The 13,622-nt window shown below is 40.9% G+C and overlaps 1 protein-coding gene across 1 annotated transcript; it reads right to left on the bottom strand.

The window, feature by feature from the left end:
- Window positions 1-3,190: 3,190 nt before the first annotated feature.
- LOC121419977 (heat shock 70 kDa protein IV-like) lies at window positions 3,191-10,257 on the bottom strand. Its single transcript, XM_041614486.1, has 3 exons — window positions 9,902-10,257; window positions 8,883-9,093; window positions 3,191-5,394 (listed from the first exon to the last, which is right to left on the bottom strand). Exons 2-3 carry the CDS (start codon window positions 9,062-9,064, stop codon window positions 3,675-3,677), a joined length of 1,902 nt encoding a protein of 633 aa, XP_041470420.1. The 5' UTR covers window positions 9,065-9,093; window positions 9,902-10,257; the 3' UTR covers window positions 3,191-3,674.
- Window positions 10,258-13,622: the final 3,365 nt, after the last annotated feature.

The raw sequence follows: 13,622 nt of genomic DNA, 5'->3' as shown, positions 1-13,622 counted from the left end.
ATTTTTCACGTTTGGTGACTTGAACAAGTAAAAGAAACTTGAATGAAGTAGATGCCAGAGGATGTAAAGGCACAGTAATAAATATTCAGAAACAAGATCTAAATTGTTTTCTTTGGTTTATGAATGCAATATTGAGTAGCATTGTGACAGGCTACTGAGACGTGCTGGGTGGGTCATTAAGGTGTTACGTGCTGTTTTGCGAACGCCTGCATGGTGATTCTTTCTGAGTCACTAAATCAACACCACTTAAAAATGGAGGTTTATCATTTACCACAAGAAAGGATCACCAGCCGTTCATAAAATCGCTCGTATAAGACCAGGGGGTGTTTCACAAAGATTTAAGTATGACTTAGAGTCGCACTTAAATGCCGAGTTGCGTACGGTATGAAAGGCTTGACCGCATTGGTCAGATCGTGCCATGAGAACGCGCACTACTGCGTATCTATCAATAAGACCTCGCGTTGCATATCATGTACGCGTCGGCATTTAAGTGGGACTTAATTCATACTTAAATCTTAGTGAAACACCCCCAGGGTCCCGTAACACAAAGGTTAGCGATTAATCATACGCTTGGTGTTCACGATTGTTGTACATTGTAATCAATGGAATCGATCGTAGAAAAATGTTCTACGATCATTGCTAAGCTTTGTGGTACGGGCCCCAGATTTATGAACATATCACGCGTTACCTTGGTATTTGTGAGTGATCCAATTCATCTCAAATATGGAAAGCCATGGCCGTTAAAATTTTCTCATGACTGCACACTTATAATGTGTCATTGGTTTAATCAATCATTGATGTGTGTTTTCCTTGTGGGTGTTTCATAAAGCTGTTCCGAAGTTAAGATCGAGCGACTTTAAAAACGACCGGTGACCCTTTCTTGTGGTAAATGGTATATTCATTGGCGATGGTTAAGAGCATAAGAAAGGAACACCAGTCGTCCTTAAAGTCGCTCTTAACTTACGAACAGCTTTGTGAAACGGCCCCCAGCTCTTGATAGACGAATAAAACGGTGACGTTAATTGCTTTCCATATAACGGGACTGATTTGATCAAAGTCAACTGATGATAACACGGGAACCTCAAGGTGGTTAGCAAACATTTCATTTGGGAAGACAATTCACCTTCTCATCTTTTCCATACCCTGTTTGGGATCCAAAATTTGTCTAAATGATAACTCTATAAAATACAGAATGACTTGATGTGGTGGTCATATGGGCAAAGAGTACCTAATTGTGTGTGAGTGAGTGAAAATATTATGATGGGGGAAAAATGTGAGATATAGCAAACAGGGGAAAACATAGAGAGAGGGGGAATGGGCGGGTCTTGTGGGGAAGATGTGGCATGGCCGTACGCAGAATTTTTTTTTTTTGGTCGAGGTGGGGCGGGGGGGGGGGGGGGAGAATAAAATGTTTTTGAAGAAACTCAAAAGTGAGGGAGCGAAGTGACGAGCTTGGCATGGGGCCCGGGCCTTTTTTCTCAAGTGAATGAAGAATTGCATGCACAGTTTTGGTAATTCTTGTATACACTTTCGTTAAAAAATGTAAGCTTTCCATTTGGGGGACCCCCCCCCCCCCCCTACCTAAGCGTACGTCCATGTTTGGTTGTAACGGGAGTCTATGAGACAGGTGGTGCAGATACCATTAGGATTTCTAAAGAGCAACATGGGTTCATTCAGGGTAATCTTATAATATTTTTTAGATATGTAGCGAAAAAGTATTTAAAGCATGAGCATGGTGAGAGGGAGGAAAAATAACCGGACATGGTGGCTCAGTGGTAGAGCGTCCGCCTCATGAACGGGAGGTCGTGGGTTCGATCCTCGGCCGAGTCATACCAAAGACTTATAAAAATGGGACCTTCTGCCTTCTTGCTAGGCGCTCAGCATTTAGATTGGAGAAGGGTAATAATGACATATAATGTTATGCAGGGCCCGCTAGTAGAGCAGTTTCCTAACTGAAGTGGCTACCCTGGGTAAATAAAACGTTATTATTATTATTATTATGAAGTACAACGGCATGAAAAAAACAGAAAGGTACCAACTAAGAGAGGGGAAAAGAAGAAGAATGATATCGTGTAGGATGTGACAACAGAGATCTGCATGTAGACTTGTTACTTAGGCATCTGCATCCCCCATCTTCTCTTCGCCCTGGACCCCTCTCTTTTTTCTATCTCTTCCTCCCTATTTTTTTTTCTCGTTTTCTTCTCTCATCCCTTCCATGCTTTCTTCCCATTATTCTCCACTTCATTTTCTCACTCGCTCTGAGTCTGACCACTATTCTTCTGATTCTCTTTCTATGTCTCGTCTATCCTATTTTCCTTCACCCCCCCCCCCCCCTCTCCCTCTCCCCCTCTCTCCCTCTCTCTCTCTCTTTATACTAATTCTATGTAGCTCTTTCTATGGTTCATCGCCATCTTTCCTTTTCCTTCTCTCTCTCTCTGCAAATATATTACCAGAATAGGCCTACGAACTAGTATATTTAACAGACCTCTCAAAAATTTCGTCGGAATATAAATTTCGATATAAATAAACGGGATTCAATTTCTTTATTTTGCTACGATGCATTAGATGATATTCATAAAACAAAACTATACAAATAAAAACATAATATCATGCAATTGACTTAAAATATAGTACAGAATAGATGCATTTCAAAAAACCAATCTACTTTTCTATAAAGAATAAAAGTAATCATCACAGTTATTGTATAATAATTATGAAAAAATATCTTGTCCATCTTGAGGATATACATTGTACTTCTTGGTTTTATTTTGTAGAAAGAAATATCCAAATAATGAGTTTTTAAATAATTTATCAGCTGGGAGCTAAACATGAAAAAGGGAAGTTGTTGTTTAATCACCTCGCCACAAGTTTCGGCTTTGGTTTTGTAAAATCAGTGTAACTTCTTTTAATTAATGTAATAGTGCCATAAAACCATCAGAAATCGAAATCAATTTTTTTAGATTCCCCCCCCCCCTCAAAAAAAGAATAATTTGATACGATATTCATGATAATAGGAAATGGTGAGTACGATGAGATGTAACTAGAGATGAATCAGACTTTACAAAGATCCACCTACCTACTGCGCTATACACATATTGATAAACATTGCATTTTTTTTCTTAGTTTACGTCTTCTACAGGTTTCTTAAACTTTCAATATATATTTGACCAAAAATTTGCAATAAAACAAATTTAAACTGGTTTATGTTCTATTCTAAGATCTACCAACAGTCTTTATCAACACCATTAAGCATCCTCGTGATTCGATGAGGAAAACTAGGCCTATAGCACTAGGTCCTTTGTGTTAAAATAAATGTTTCATATTTACTTTCTGCTCGATAACCGCCATTTCACGGTGTAGGGATGAAGTTTCAGTTATCCTTCACACACACTTAGTTACAAGATGTTAGAATGCCCTCATATAACAACTTAATTTCTTCATAACCCTATTTTTACTTTTTTTTATTTACGTAATGGCTACCTTCATCCGTCTCTGCGAATCAAGACGCCCCAAGAGAGGTTCCACAAAGTAGGACAGATCCTCATGAGATCGACACTTGCCCCCTTTGCCCTCTTAATCCAAAGTCTCCGTCAATTAGCTTTAAAATTCGCAAGCAATGAACCATACTTCTATCAGCAATAACAGCCATGCCATGGACAGTTCAATGCGAAACATTAATCGACCTCTTCGACACGTGGCCCTTCAGATTGCTGCCCTCCGGGTGCTCCACCTCCGCTACCTTGATGAAGCTTCGCCATGATGGGCGAACACTTCTTCTGCAACTCCTCCATCTTAAAGTTAAACTCATCCTTCTCGGCCAGCGAGTTGCTTTCCAGCCACTGGATAGTGTCTTCGACAGCCTTGAGGATTGTCTGTTTGTCTTCTGGGGATAGCTTGCTTTCGATGGCAGGATCATTGACGGTGGATTTCATACTGAAAGCATAGCTCTCCAGTTGATTCCGAGCGGAGACACGAGCATATTGAGCTTCATCTTCAGCTTTGTACTTCTCAGCATCGTTGACCATCCTGTCAATGTCTGCCTTTGACAACCTTCCCTTGTCGTTGGTGATAGTGATCTTGTTCGTACGACCAGTACTCTCATCCTTGGCTGTGACGTTGAGGATGCCATTAGCATCAATGTCGTATGTGATCTCGATTTTAGGGACGCCTCGCGGTGCGGGAGGGATTCCAGAGAGTTGGAAGTTGCCTAGGAGGTTGTTGTCCTTGGTCATGGAGCGTTCTCCTTCATAGACCTGGATACTGACTGCGCTTTGGTTATCTGCGTAGGTTGTGAAGGTCTGCTGAGCTTTCGTTGGGATGCGGGTATTGCGTTCAATCAGTTTGGTCATGACACCACCAGCGGTCTCGATTCCCAGAGACAATGGTGCAACATCCACCAAAAGAACATCTTTGACCTCCGAACTCTGGTCACCTGACAGGATAGCAGCCTGAACTGCTGCACCATAAGCAACAGCCTCGTCTGGGTTGATGGACTTGTTCAGTTCTTTTCCATTCAGGTAATCCTGCAGCAGTTTCTGAATCTTCGGGATCCGTGTGGACCCACCGACCAAGACAACAGTGTTGATCTGATTTTTGTCAAGTTTGGCATCTACTATGGCGCGTTCAACCGGATCTAGGCACTTTCTGAACAAATCCGAGCAGAGCTCTTCAAACCTTGCCCGGGTCACACTTGTGTAGAAATCAATACCTTCGTAGAGAGAGTCTACCTCAATACTTGCCTGGGTACTGCTAGAAAGAGTGCGTTTTGCACGTTCCGCAGCGGTACGCAACCGCCTCAAAGCCCTGGCGTTTCCGCGAATATCCTTCTTGTTTTTCCTCTTAAACTCTTCAACAAGGTGATTAACCATTCGGTTGTCGAAGTCCTCCCCGCCAAGATGAGTATCGCCAGCAGTTGACTTGACTTCAAAGATACCCTCATCGATAGCCAAGATGGAAACATCAAAGGTTCCACCGCCAAGGTCGAAGATCAGCACGTTCTGCTCACCGCGGAGTTTCTTGTCCAATCCGTATGCCAGAGCGGCAGCGGTAGGCTCATTGATGATACGCAGGACGTTCAGGCCAGCAATCTTACCCGCGTCCTTGGTTGCGGTTCGCTGAGAATCGTTAAAGTAAGCCGGGACAGTTATAACCGCGTCGTTGATCTTGTAACCGAGGTACGCTTCTGCGGTCTCCCTCATCTTCGTAAGGACCATGGAGCTGATTTCTTCTGGAGCGAAGCGCTTCGTCTCTCCCATGTATTCCGCCTGCAGCATGGGTTTGCCACCATTGTTGGAGACCGTAAACGGCCAGTGCTTCATGTCTGATTGCACAGCTGCATCATCAAAACGACGTCCGATCAATCGCTTGGCGTCGAATATTGTGTTTTTAGGATTCCTGTAAGTACAATAGGAACGATCAATCAACAATGAGCATATTCTTAAAAAGAACAGGTAAAGCATAGTATCTGTTTCGTAACTGATACGAAAAAATCAAATCAATAGTTCGAGGTAGTTTCATCATTGAATTAAACCAAAGAATATCAGGAGGGACTGAATTAAAAAAAAAAAACTCTGACCCCAAATGTCGAGAAGTTATTTCACTTTTCGTACATTACAATATCTTCGTTCTTTTCTGGTTTTCAAGAAGGGAAGATCGGAGGCGTGTGTATGTAGACTTTGATCATCTTAGGAGATTAGGGTCTTTTCACACGTGAATCTTGAATCATCATTGTAACGATTATTGCTATTGTAATCGTGACTGTGATGGGCGTTCGTGATTCTAATCATGTTCCAATTTGGTTTCACACGTGCTAAATAATCGTCATCTATTAGCTTTATTTTTCACCAGTCTGGAATCATCATTCAAATTGCGAATTTTTTTACCGTGTGGAAGGGTGGTAAGTAAAATCATCAGATATCAATTTGATGGAAGAGGAACAGTGGTCAGAGCTTATTTTATTTGTAATTGTTCTTAATAACAATGGGTATGAATAAATGAATGAATACATAATCAATCAACAGATAAATAAATGTAAACAATCCAAGTAATGCCTCTATCGAATAGGGAAAACACAAAATTAAGACAGATCATGTAAATATATATATATACATTCCAAGATAATTTAGACAATATAGTTGAATGGTTTTAAACAATACCAATTTCAAAATCCATCCCTTGAATAATTTGATAAGGCTAATCTGATTGGTATAATATTGACAAACACTTCGATTTTTTGATGGCTCCACATGGCTTATGGTGAGTATATTTGATGTGGGAGGGTTGGTATGTGCCTTCAAAGTTAATTCGGCCGGGTGCCCCCAACGAAATTCCACGGACCCACATCATCCCCATGCCTATCTTCTACTGAGCAAAAATCTTAGCTACGCCTGTCTCCCTATCCCTCCCCGCCACCCTTCATCCGACAGTATTGGCACGCTAAGAATGTGGTCGTGTCTGTCATGAATATGTTGGACCTCTGAACAATACGCGATCTATTACATACTACTGTTATTATTGAATGTGAGTGATGTACTCACGAATTAATGGCCATGGGGTTGAGCCAATTTCTTAATTGGTAACCTGATCGTTCTAGATATCATCGTGTTTTTTTTTAGTAGTGACTTTTAATAGTTTGTCTGGGATATCTTGGGCCAATTTTTCGAATAAAAGATTAGACATATCAATAGGCTATGAGTCCACGACGAACATCCTCATCATCATCCCCGCATGCATCCATTACTATCATTATCACTTCTGTCATCACCACCTCCAACATCATCACCATCACCACCACCATCATCATATCACTACCATTCGTCACCATCATCATCGTCACCACCATCACCACCACCATCATCATCATCATCATCATCACAATCACTTCCAACACCACCAAGATCAGCAGCATCAGTTTCGTCACCATCAAGTTCAAGTTTTCAAGTTCAAGCTTTATTTTCCATTTCCATTATCCACATTATAAACAAATACAAATCAAACATACATCACAAGTATGAACAAATACAAATGAAATATGATAACAATGATTACAAATAAATTACGAGTTCCAAAACATTTGTAGAATGGTTTTAACAAAATCTTGTATGGAATGAGGGGATCCACTAAAAAGCATTGCTTGTAGAGCGTGGGTCCCCTAAGGTAATAATAATAATATCAAACAATATATCATTATTACAAAAAATATTACATTCTCACACCCCCCGTTCTCACACTGATCGGCTTTTCCTTAATTATGACACCACCACCATCATCATCATCATCATCACCACCACTACCATCATCGTTAACACCATCATCATCACCAACACCACCATCATGACCACCTCAGCAACAGCATCATCAACATCATCACCATCATCAGCAGCATCACTATCAGCATCACCATCATCATCAGCAGCATCACTATCATCATCACCACCATCAGCAGCAGCATCACTATCATCATCAACAACACCATCAGCAGCATCACTATCATCATCATCATCATCACCACCATCAACAGCAGCATCACTATCATCATCAACAACACCATCAGCAGCATCACTATCATCATCATCATCATCACCACCATCATCAGCAGCATCACTATCATCATCAACAACACCATCAGCAGCATCACTATCATCATCACCATCATCATCATCATCACCGCCATCAGCAGCAGCATCACTATCAGCATCAGTTCATCACCATCATCATCATCATTATCATCATCGCCACCATCATCAGCAGCATCACTATCATCATCATCATCATCACCATCATCATCACCACCACCACCATCATCATCACCACCATCATCACCATGGCGATCGTCATCAACATCATCATCACCATCATCAACATCACCACCATCATCACCACCGTCATCACCATCATCATCACTAACATCATCATTAACACCACCATCATCACCACCATCACCATCATCATCACCACCATCATCACCATGGCGATCGTCATCAACATCATCACTCCCAACTCTATTACCTCACCACAACCGTCAACCACTGTTAGCTCCACATCACCACAATCATCACCTCCATTCGCATACTCTGCTGGAAGTTAATACAGTGCGTCCCAGAAAAAGGGAAACCGGATTTCCATATCTTTTTATCTTCAAAGGCAAATTAATTATGATATCTCATTTACATCTTCATACAATTCAATTATTCATTTACACTTTCATACTTTATGCGCGACGAACGCTAATTTTACGCATTTAGGAGCAAGACGGGTTTGAAATTTTAATCTCAAAATCATGTTGCGCAGAAAAATTGAACAAGATTGGTTCGTGATACGACAACCGTGATAATTCGACGATTAGCTTTTCTTCTGTAATCTTTGCAAGTTCCTCTCACTGATCCCTTAATATGAGAGTGGATTCAGATCAACGTGTGCTTTTCTGCGCAAATTGTTTCTGATAGGCCTCAATATTTATTGGTTGTAGTCTGGCATGCACGAATGATTTACACTCTAAAAACAAATCAGTACAAAAATGACTATAGTTAATAGGGTCAGCTGGGTGCAACTGTTATTCTAGTCATATTTGACTATTTTCTAGTCATATTTTACTACGAACAGAGTTATTTCTGACTAGAATATATGTCAGAAATGTGACAATCTGTGATTGCCATATCAGTTGCTCCCAGCTGACTACTGGTCTAGTCAATTTGACTGATCTGTTTTAAGAGTGTACTAAGCTGGGGTGGTGTCTCAAATTAAAGGTGAGACTCCACTCTTACCATAAATATCAAATTCATAGTAAAAAAAAATGCGATAATTGAGAAATCTATCTCTGAAAATGGGTTTCCTTTTTATGGGACGCACTGTATACATATTTAAGTCTCAGCTGCCATACTCACATTGCAACTTGGTTCTTGGCCGCATCTCCGATCAACCGCTCCGTATCGGTGAAAGCCACGTAACTGGGCGTGGTCCTATTACCTTGGTCATTGGCGATGATCTCCACCCTTCCGTTCTGAAACACACCCACGCAGGAGTAGGTGGTTCCTAGATCAATGCCGATCGCTTTCGGGTTTGACATCCTTGACGCCTCTTATGTGAACCCTTTATCTGTGAAAAGTTTTAAAAGTTTGTGGTTCATATAAATTTCACGCTGTTAGTTACCATGGTTACAAATGCATAAAGTATTGTCCTCTCAATTCGCACTCTCAGCACTTATTTGTTTGTAGTCTGGCGAGGTGTTGAAAAAAAAACTTACATCCAATTCCAAACCAACGGTAAGTTTCTAAACCAAGCACAAGTCACAATATGTTTTTTGAATTGTAAAAAACACTTCGCTCTCTTCGCTCCCTCGATGTTTTTTTTTAAATCTGCATGCACCATATCTCGCCTGCTCAATAATTAAACTCATTAGTCCACTGGATAATGTTTTCCATTACACAGTTCAGATTCAAATCTAATCATTCGGCAGAATGTAGTTGTCGAGATAAAATCAAATACACAGGCATATATTTGCATATTACATGGGTTGCTATGAAGTTAAAAACTTTTAAGCAAACATCCCTGAACATAACAAAACAAAAAACAGAAAACACAATGTCACAACTGTAGAACAAATGCCGTCACAACGACACTATCAGTATTTAAAAAACAATGTAGGTCTATATTTTATTATAAACAAAGAAAAAGTGTTAATTGGGTCATATTGGGTAACAATCATGTCAAATAATACTAAACATGAGAAAGGGAAACCGACGACAAAATAAAACATTTACATGTGTTGTCCTAAAAGATCAAGAAATTAAATATGCTGAATAGTTTCAAAGAATAAATACGCTCAAGGATATAGGATAATAAAAAAATACAATTACGCATTAAGTACACTATCGTTCAGGAAAATATGTAAACAAATACTTACCTTACGATTATAAGCCTGCAAATGACCAAAAATATAGTTTTTGTATTTCCTTTTTTTATATTCCACGGATCAAAGCAAATATCTCGTTCGCGTTTCTTTCAAAATTTCTCCTCTCCTTCGATGGGCACTAAGAAATCTGTCTTTCGGAAAATGAAATGCCTCCTCTTGAAATGATGATGTGGGACTGTGAACGCCCTACTGAGATCTTCTCATACTCAGCCTGAATGGATGTTGAAGTTAATCTCTTTGCGAGAAGCTGGTTTACAAACTAAAGAACGACAAGAATGCTTGCTCTATATATTACTCCCCGCAGTCTCATTCGAGATCATTCTCCGGCCCGCCCGGGCTGGCATCTATTTATGATGCCATCCGTAATCTGACGGTGCAGTGATTCATATCAAGGCATTAAGAAAAGCGACAAAGGGATATGGCGTAGCCACGCATCGTACGATAGGTAGGTCGGGCCCGTAAAACTTTGGAACCCCCTCCCACCCCCCCCCCCAAAAAAAATAACCCATTTTTTATTGATTTACGCCTACAATGCCGATCACGAGGTAAGATGAAAGGCTGATTAAATCTCGTGAAGAGAAAGGGCATTTATGTTATCTTCAAAACTGCCTTAAACGCATGATCATTTCTGACACCCCCCCCCCATTATGTCTATGGTGGTTGTGGTATAGTGATGGTGGTAGTGCTAGTGGTGGTTACGTTGGTGGAGGGGAGATGGTAGTGGTGGAAGTGGTGATGGTAGCGGTGGTGGTGATGTTGAAAAATAGTAATGGTGGTGTCGATGGTGGTGGTATAGTGGTGATAGATGTGAATAAGTAACAATGCACTCTCGCTTTAGCCCACTGGCCATTCACACTAAACATTATTCCTGGGTAAAAGCCTTGGTCACACCAACAAATCTGAATCTAAAGCAACTGGCGGTCTGCTATTGATATCATCGAGTTTACGCAGGCGGTCTAGTAGCTAAGAAATACAAGGCAAACGACAATTGATAGCTGAGAGGGTTTTTTTCTCGAAAGTTGGTGGACTGGGACAGCGGGGGAGCGTTTCATGAAAGGTCTGGTTGCCCCGTTTTATCCGACAAGTCCTGGGGAGTGTAGTTGTCAGACCTGACAACTATCCTTGATGTTGATTGGCTGAGAAGCACTGTTACTATGGCAACTGTCGGATGAAATGGGACTCGTCGGATAAAACGTCTGACAAATCCTTTCATGAAATGCTCCCCAGTTTTATCTGATAGTTCCCAAAGTAACATCGCTTCTCAGCCATTCAAAATCCAGGAAAGCTGTCAGATCTGACAACTTGTAGGGAAAAAATGTAGATGGAATGCACCCCAGATCGTAAATCGCGTTTGTGCAGAGTCCAGGACGACACTGTAGTTTTGATTAATCGATGTTCGACAAAGACTGTTTTGTCATTGAAAGGCTTTTGACAAAAGATTTGTCTGAGTTGTAGAAAGCGTCTGCATATTGCGAAAATGCCCCCTTAAAGGGATGGTCCAGGCTGAGAGTATTTATAGTTTGATGAATAGAGTAAAATTCACTGAGCAAAATGCTGAAAATTTCATCAAAATGGGATCACACAAAGTTATTGAATTTTAAAGTTTAGCAATATTTTGTGAAAACAGTCGTCATTAATATTCATTCGGTGGGCTGATGATGTCACATCTCCACTTGCTTTTTTTTGTATTTTATTATACGAAATTAGGTTTATTCAAATTTTTTCTCCAAGATCTATACAAATTGGATTGACAACTGATTTAGTGCATTAGATATATATTGCTGCAACTTATTTCATTATAAGGGAGACATAATTCACACAAGTATAAAATAATGAAAAAAAATCATGATTTTATGTAATAACACAGGAAAACGGAAAATGGAGATGTGACATCATCAGCCCACCAAATGAATATCCATGACGACTGTTTTCACAAAATATTGCTAAACTTTAAACTTCAATAACGTTATTATTTGTTATCCGATTTTGATGAGATTTTCGGCATTTTGCTCAGTGAATTCTACTCTATCTATTAAGTTATAAATATTTTCAGCCCGGACCATCCCTTTAACGTATGCTATATCGGTCTGCAGTCGGATTCGCTGGTGCTTCTGGAACATGATGTGTAAAGGTCATTGTCATTCAAGAACATTCCATCCCTCCGCTCACTCTATCACAACCCCGTCAAACACTATCAGACGTATCAGCTGGTTGTCGAGTCATTAAAGCAGGTTAAGGGAGAGAATGGAAATAACAGTGAAGAGTGAGAGAGAGGGGGAGAGAAAGGGGGAAATACAGAGGGAGAGAGAGAGAGAGAAGGAAGAGAAGAGAAAAGAGAGAGGAAAAGAGAGAAAGAAAAGACGGGAAAAAGAGAAGAAAAGAGGGGGAAAGAGAGAGTGGGAGAGAGAGAGAGAGAGAGAAAGAAAGGTGGGTTGTGTGTCGATTAGGGGGTGAGTATGGTAAAGGGAGGACATAATATAGTTATAGGGAGAGAGGGATACAGACATCAGAGTCACAGTTAAAGAAGAAAGAACACGCCTAGATCATGTAGATGGAGAGAGAAGGGGAGAGAGAGTCGGAGAAGCATTAGCGTACCTACGGGGGGGGGCAGAGGGGGCAGACTGCCCCCCCCCCTGACGAGTCACAAACCATGCAAGGGACGTGCCCCCCCTGACGAGTCACAACTGATCCCTGACGAGCCACAAGTGGCCCGCTCCTTTGAACTTGAAGACGTTATTTTTTATTTGCTTTGCTTGTCATCTTTTTTGGCGGACGAATCTGCCCCCCCCCCCCCTGTGGAAAATCCAAAATCCTAGGTACGCCACTGAGGAGAAGCATAGAAGGAGAAAAAACAAGGGAGAGAAGAGGGACAGGCAAAGAGAGGGGAAAAGAGAGTAACGGAGATAGGAGAAAAGGAAAAGAAGGGGAAGGAATTGATCGAGAGAGCGCCAGACAGATGTAAAGAGTCATATAGAGATCGGGGAGAGAGCGAGGGAGAATAAAGAATGGGAAATTCCTCTATGGAGGAATCGATGTCATTAACACTGATTAATGAAAGTGTGTCGAAGGTCGTTGTCATTCAAGAACATTCCTTCTTGACAGAGAGAGGAGGGAGGGCGATGTAAATATCAGGGGCGGCTTCACGGTGCGTGATATGGAGGAGGTAGGACGGCCATCGCTCCGTTTTGGTTTTCAAAGTTATATGAAAATGAGATGAGAAAAGGAAATAAAAAGATGAAGAAGAATGTCAAAATAACGGATGTTTTGATCGAAGAGCCTTTTATGTCATTGGAAACAATATGATATCACCTTTATGTCGTTCAGCCCCTTTAAAAATACCATAGCCGGAACTGGAGGGGGGGGTAGGAGCCCTGAACATCCCTTCACACTCATACACAAACACACCTTTTGTCAGTAATCATCTAAATAAAAAAAACAACAACACCAACATGAAAATGACTATTGTATTTATATTCTTTATGCATGTTCTTGCCCAATACACACCTACGCAGTTCCGCAACCTATTTTAATCCATATGTCGGTCATTCTGTATCCGACCATACATTAAAGGAATAGTATAAAGTGCAATGAACTCCTGATAAAACATGTTAATATCTTCATCTGATAGTAGTACAAAAAAATTGATAACCTTCACCCCCCCCCTCTCATCTATCTGACTCCCCCTCTCTCCCAGTCTCCCCCCCCCCCTCTC

This window comes from Lytechinus variegatus, chromosome 8 (assembly GCF_018143015.1).
Source record: "Lytechinus variegatus isolate NC3 chromosome 8, Lvar_3.0, whole genome shotgun sequence".
Taxonomy (NCBI): Eukaryota; Metazoa; Echinodermata; class Echinoidea; order Temnopleuroida; family Toxopneustidae; genus Lytechinus; species Lytechinus variegatus.
Note: the sequence above shows the minus strand (reverse complement) of the source record. Positions and strands in the feature narration are given on the sequence as shown.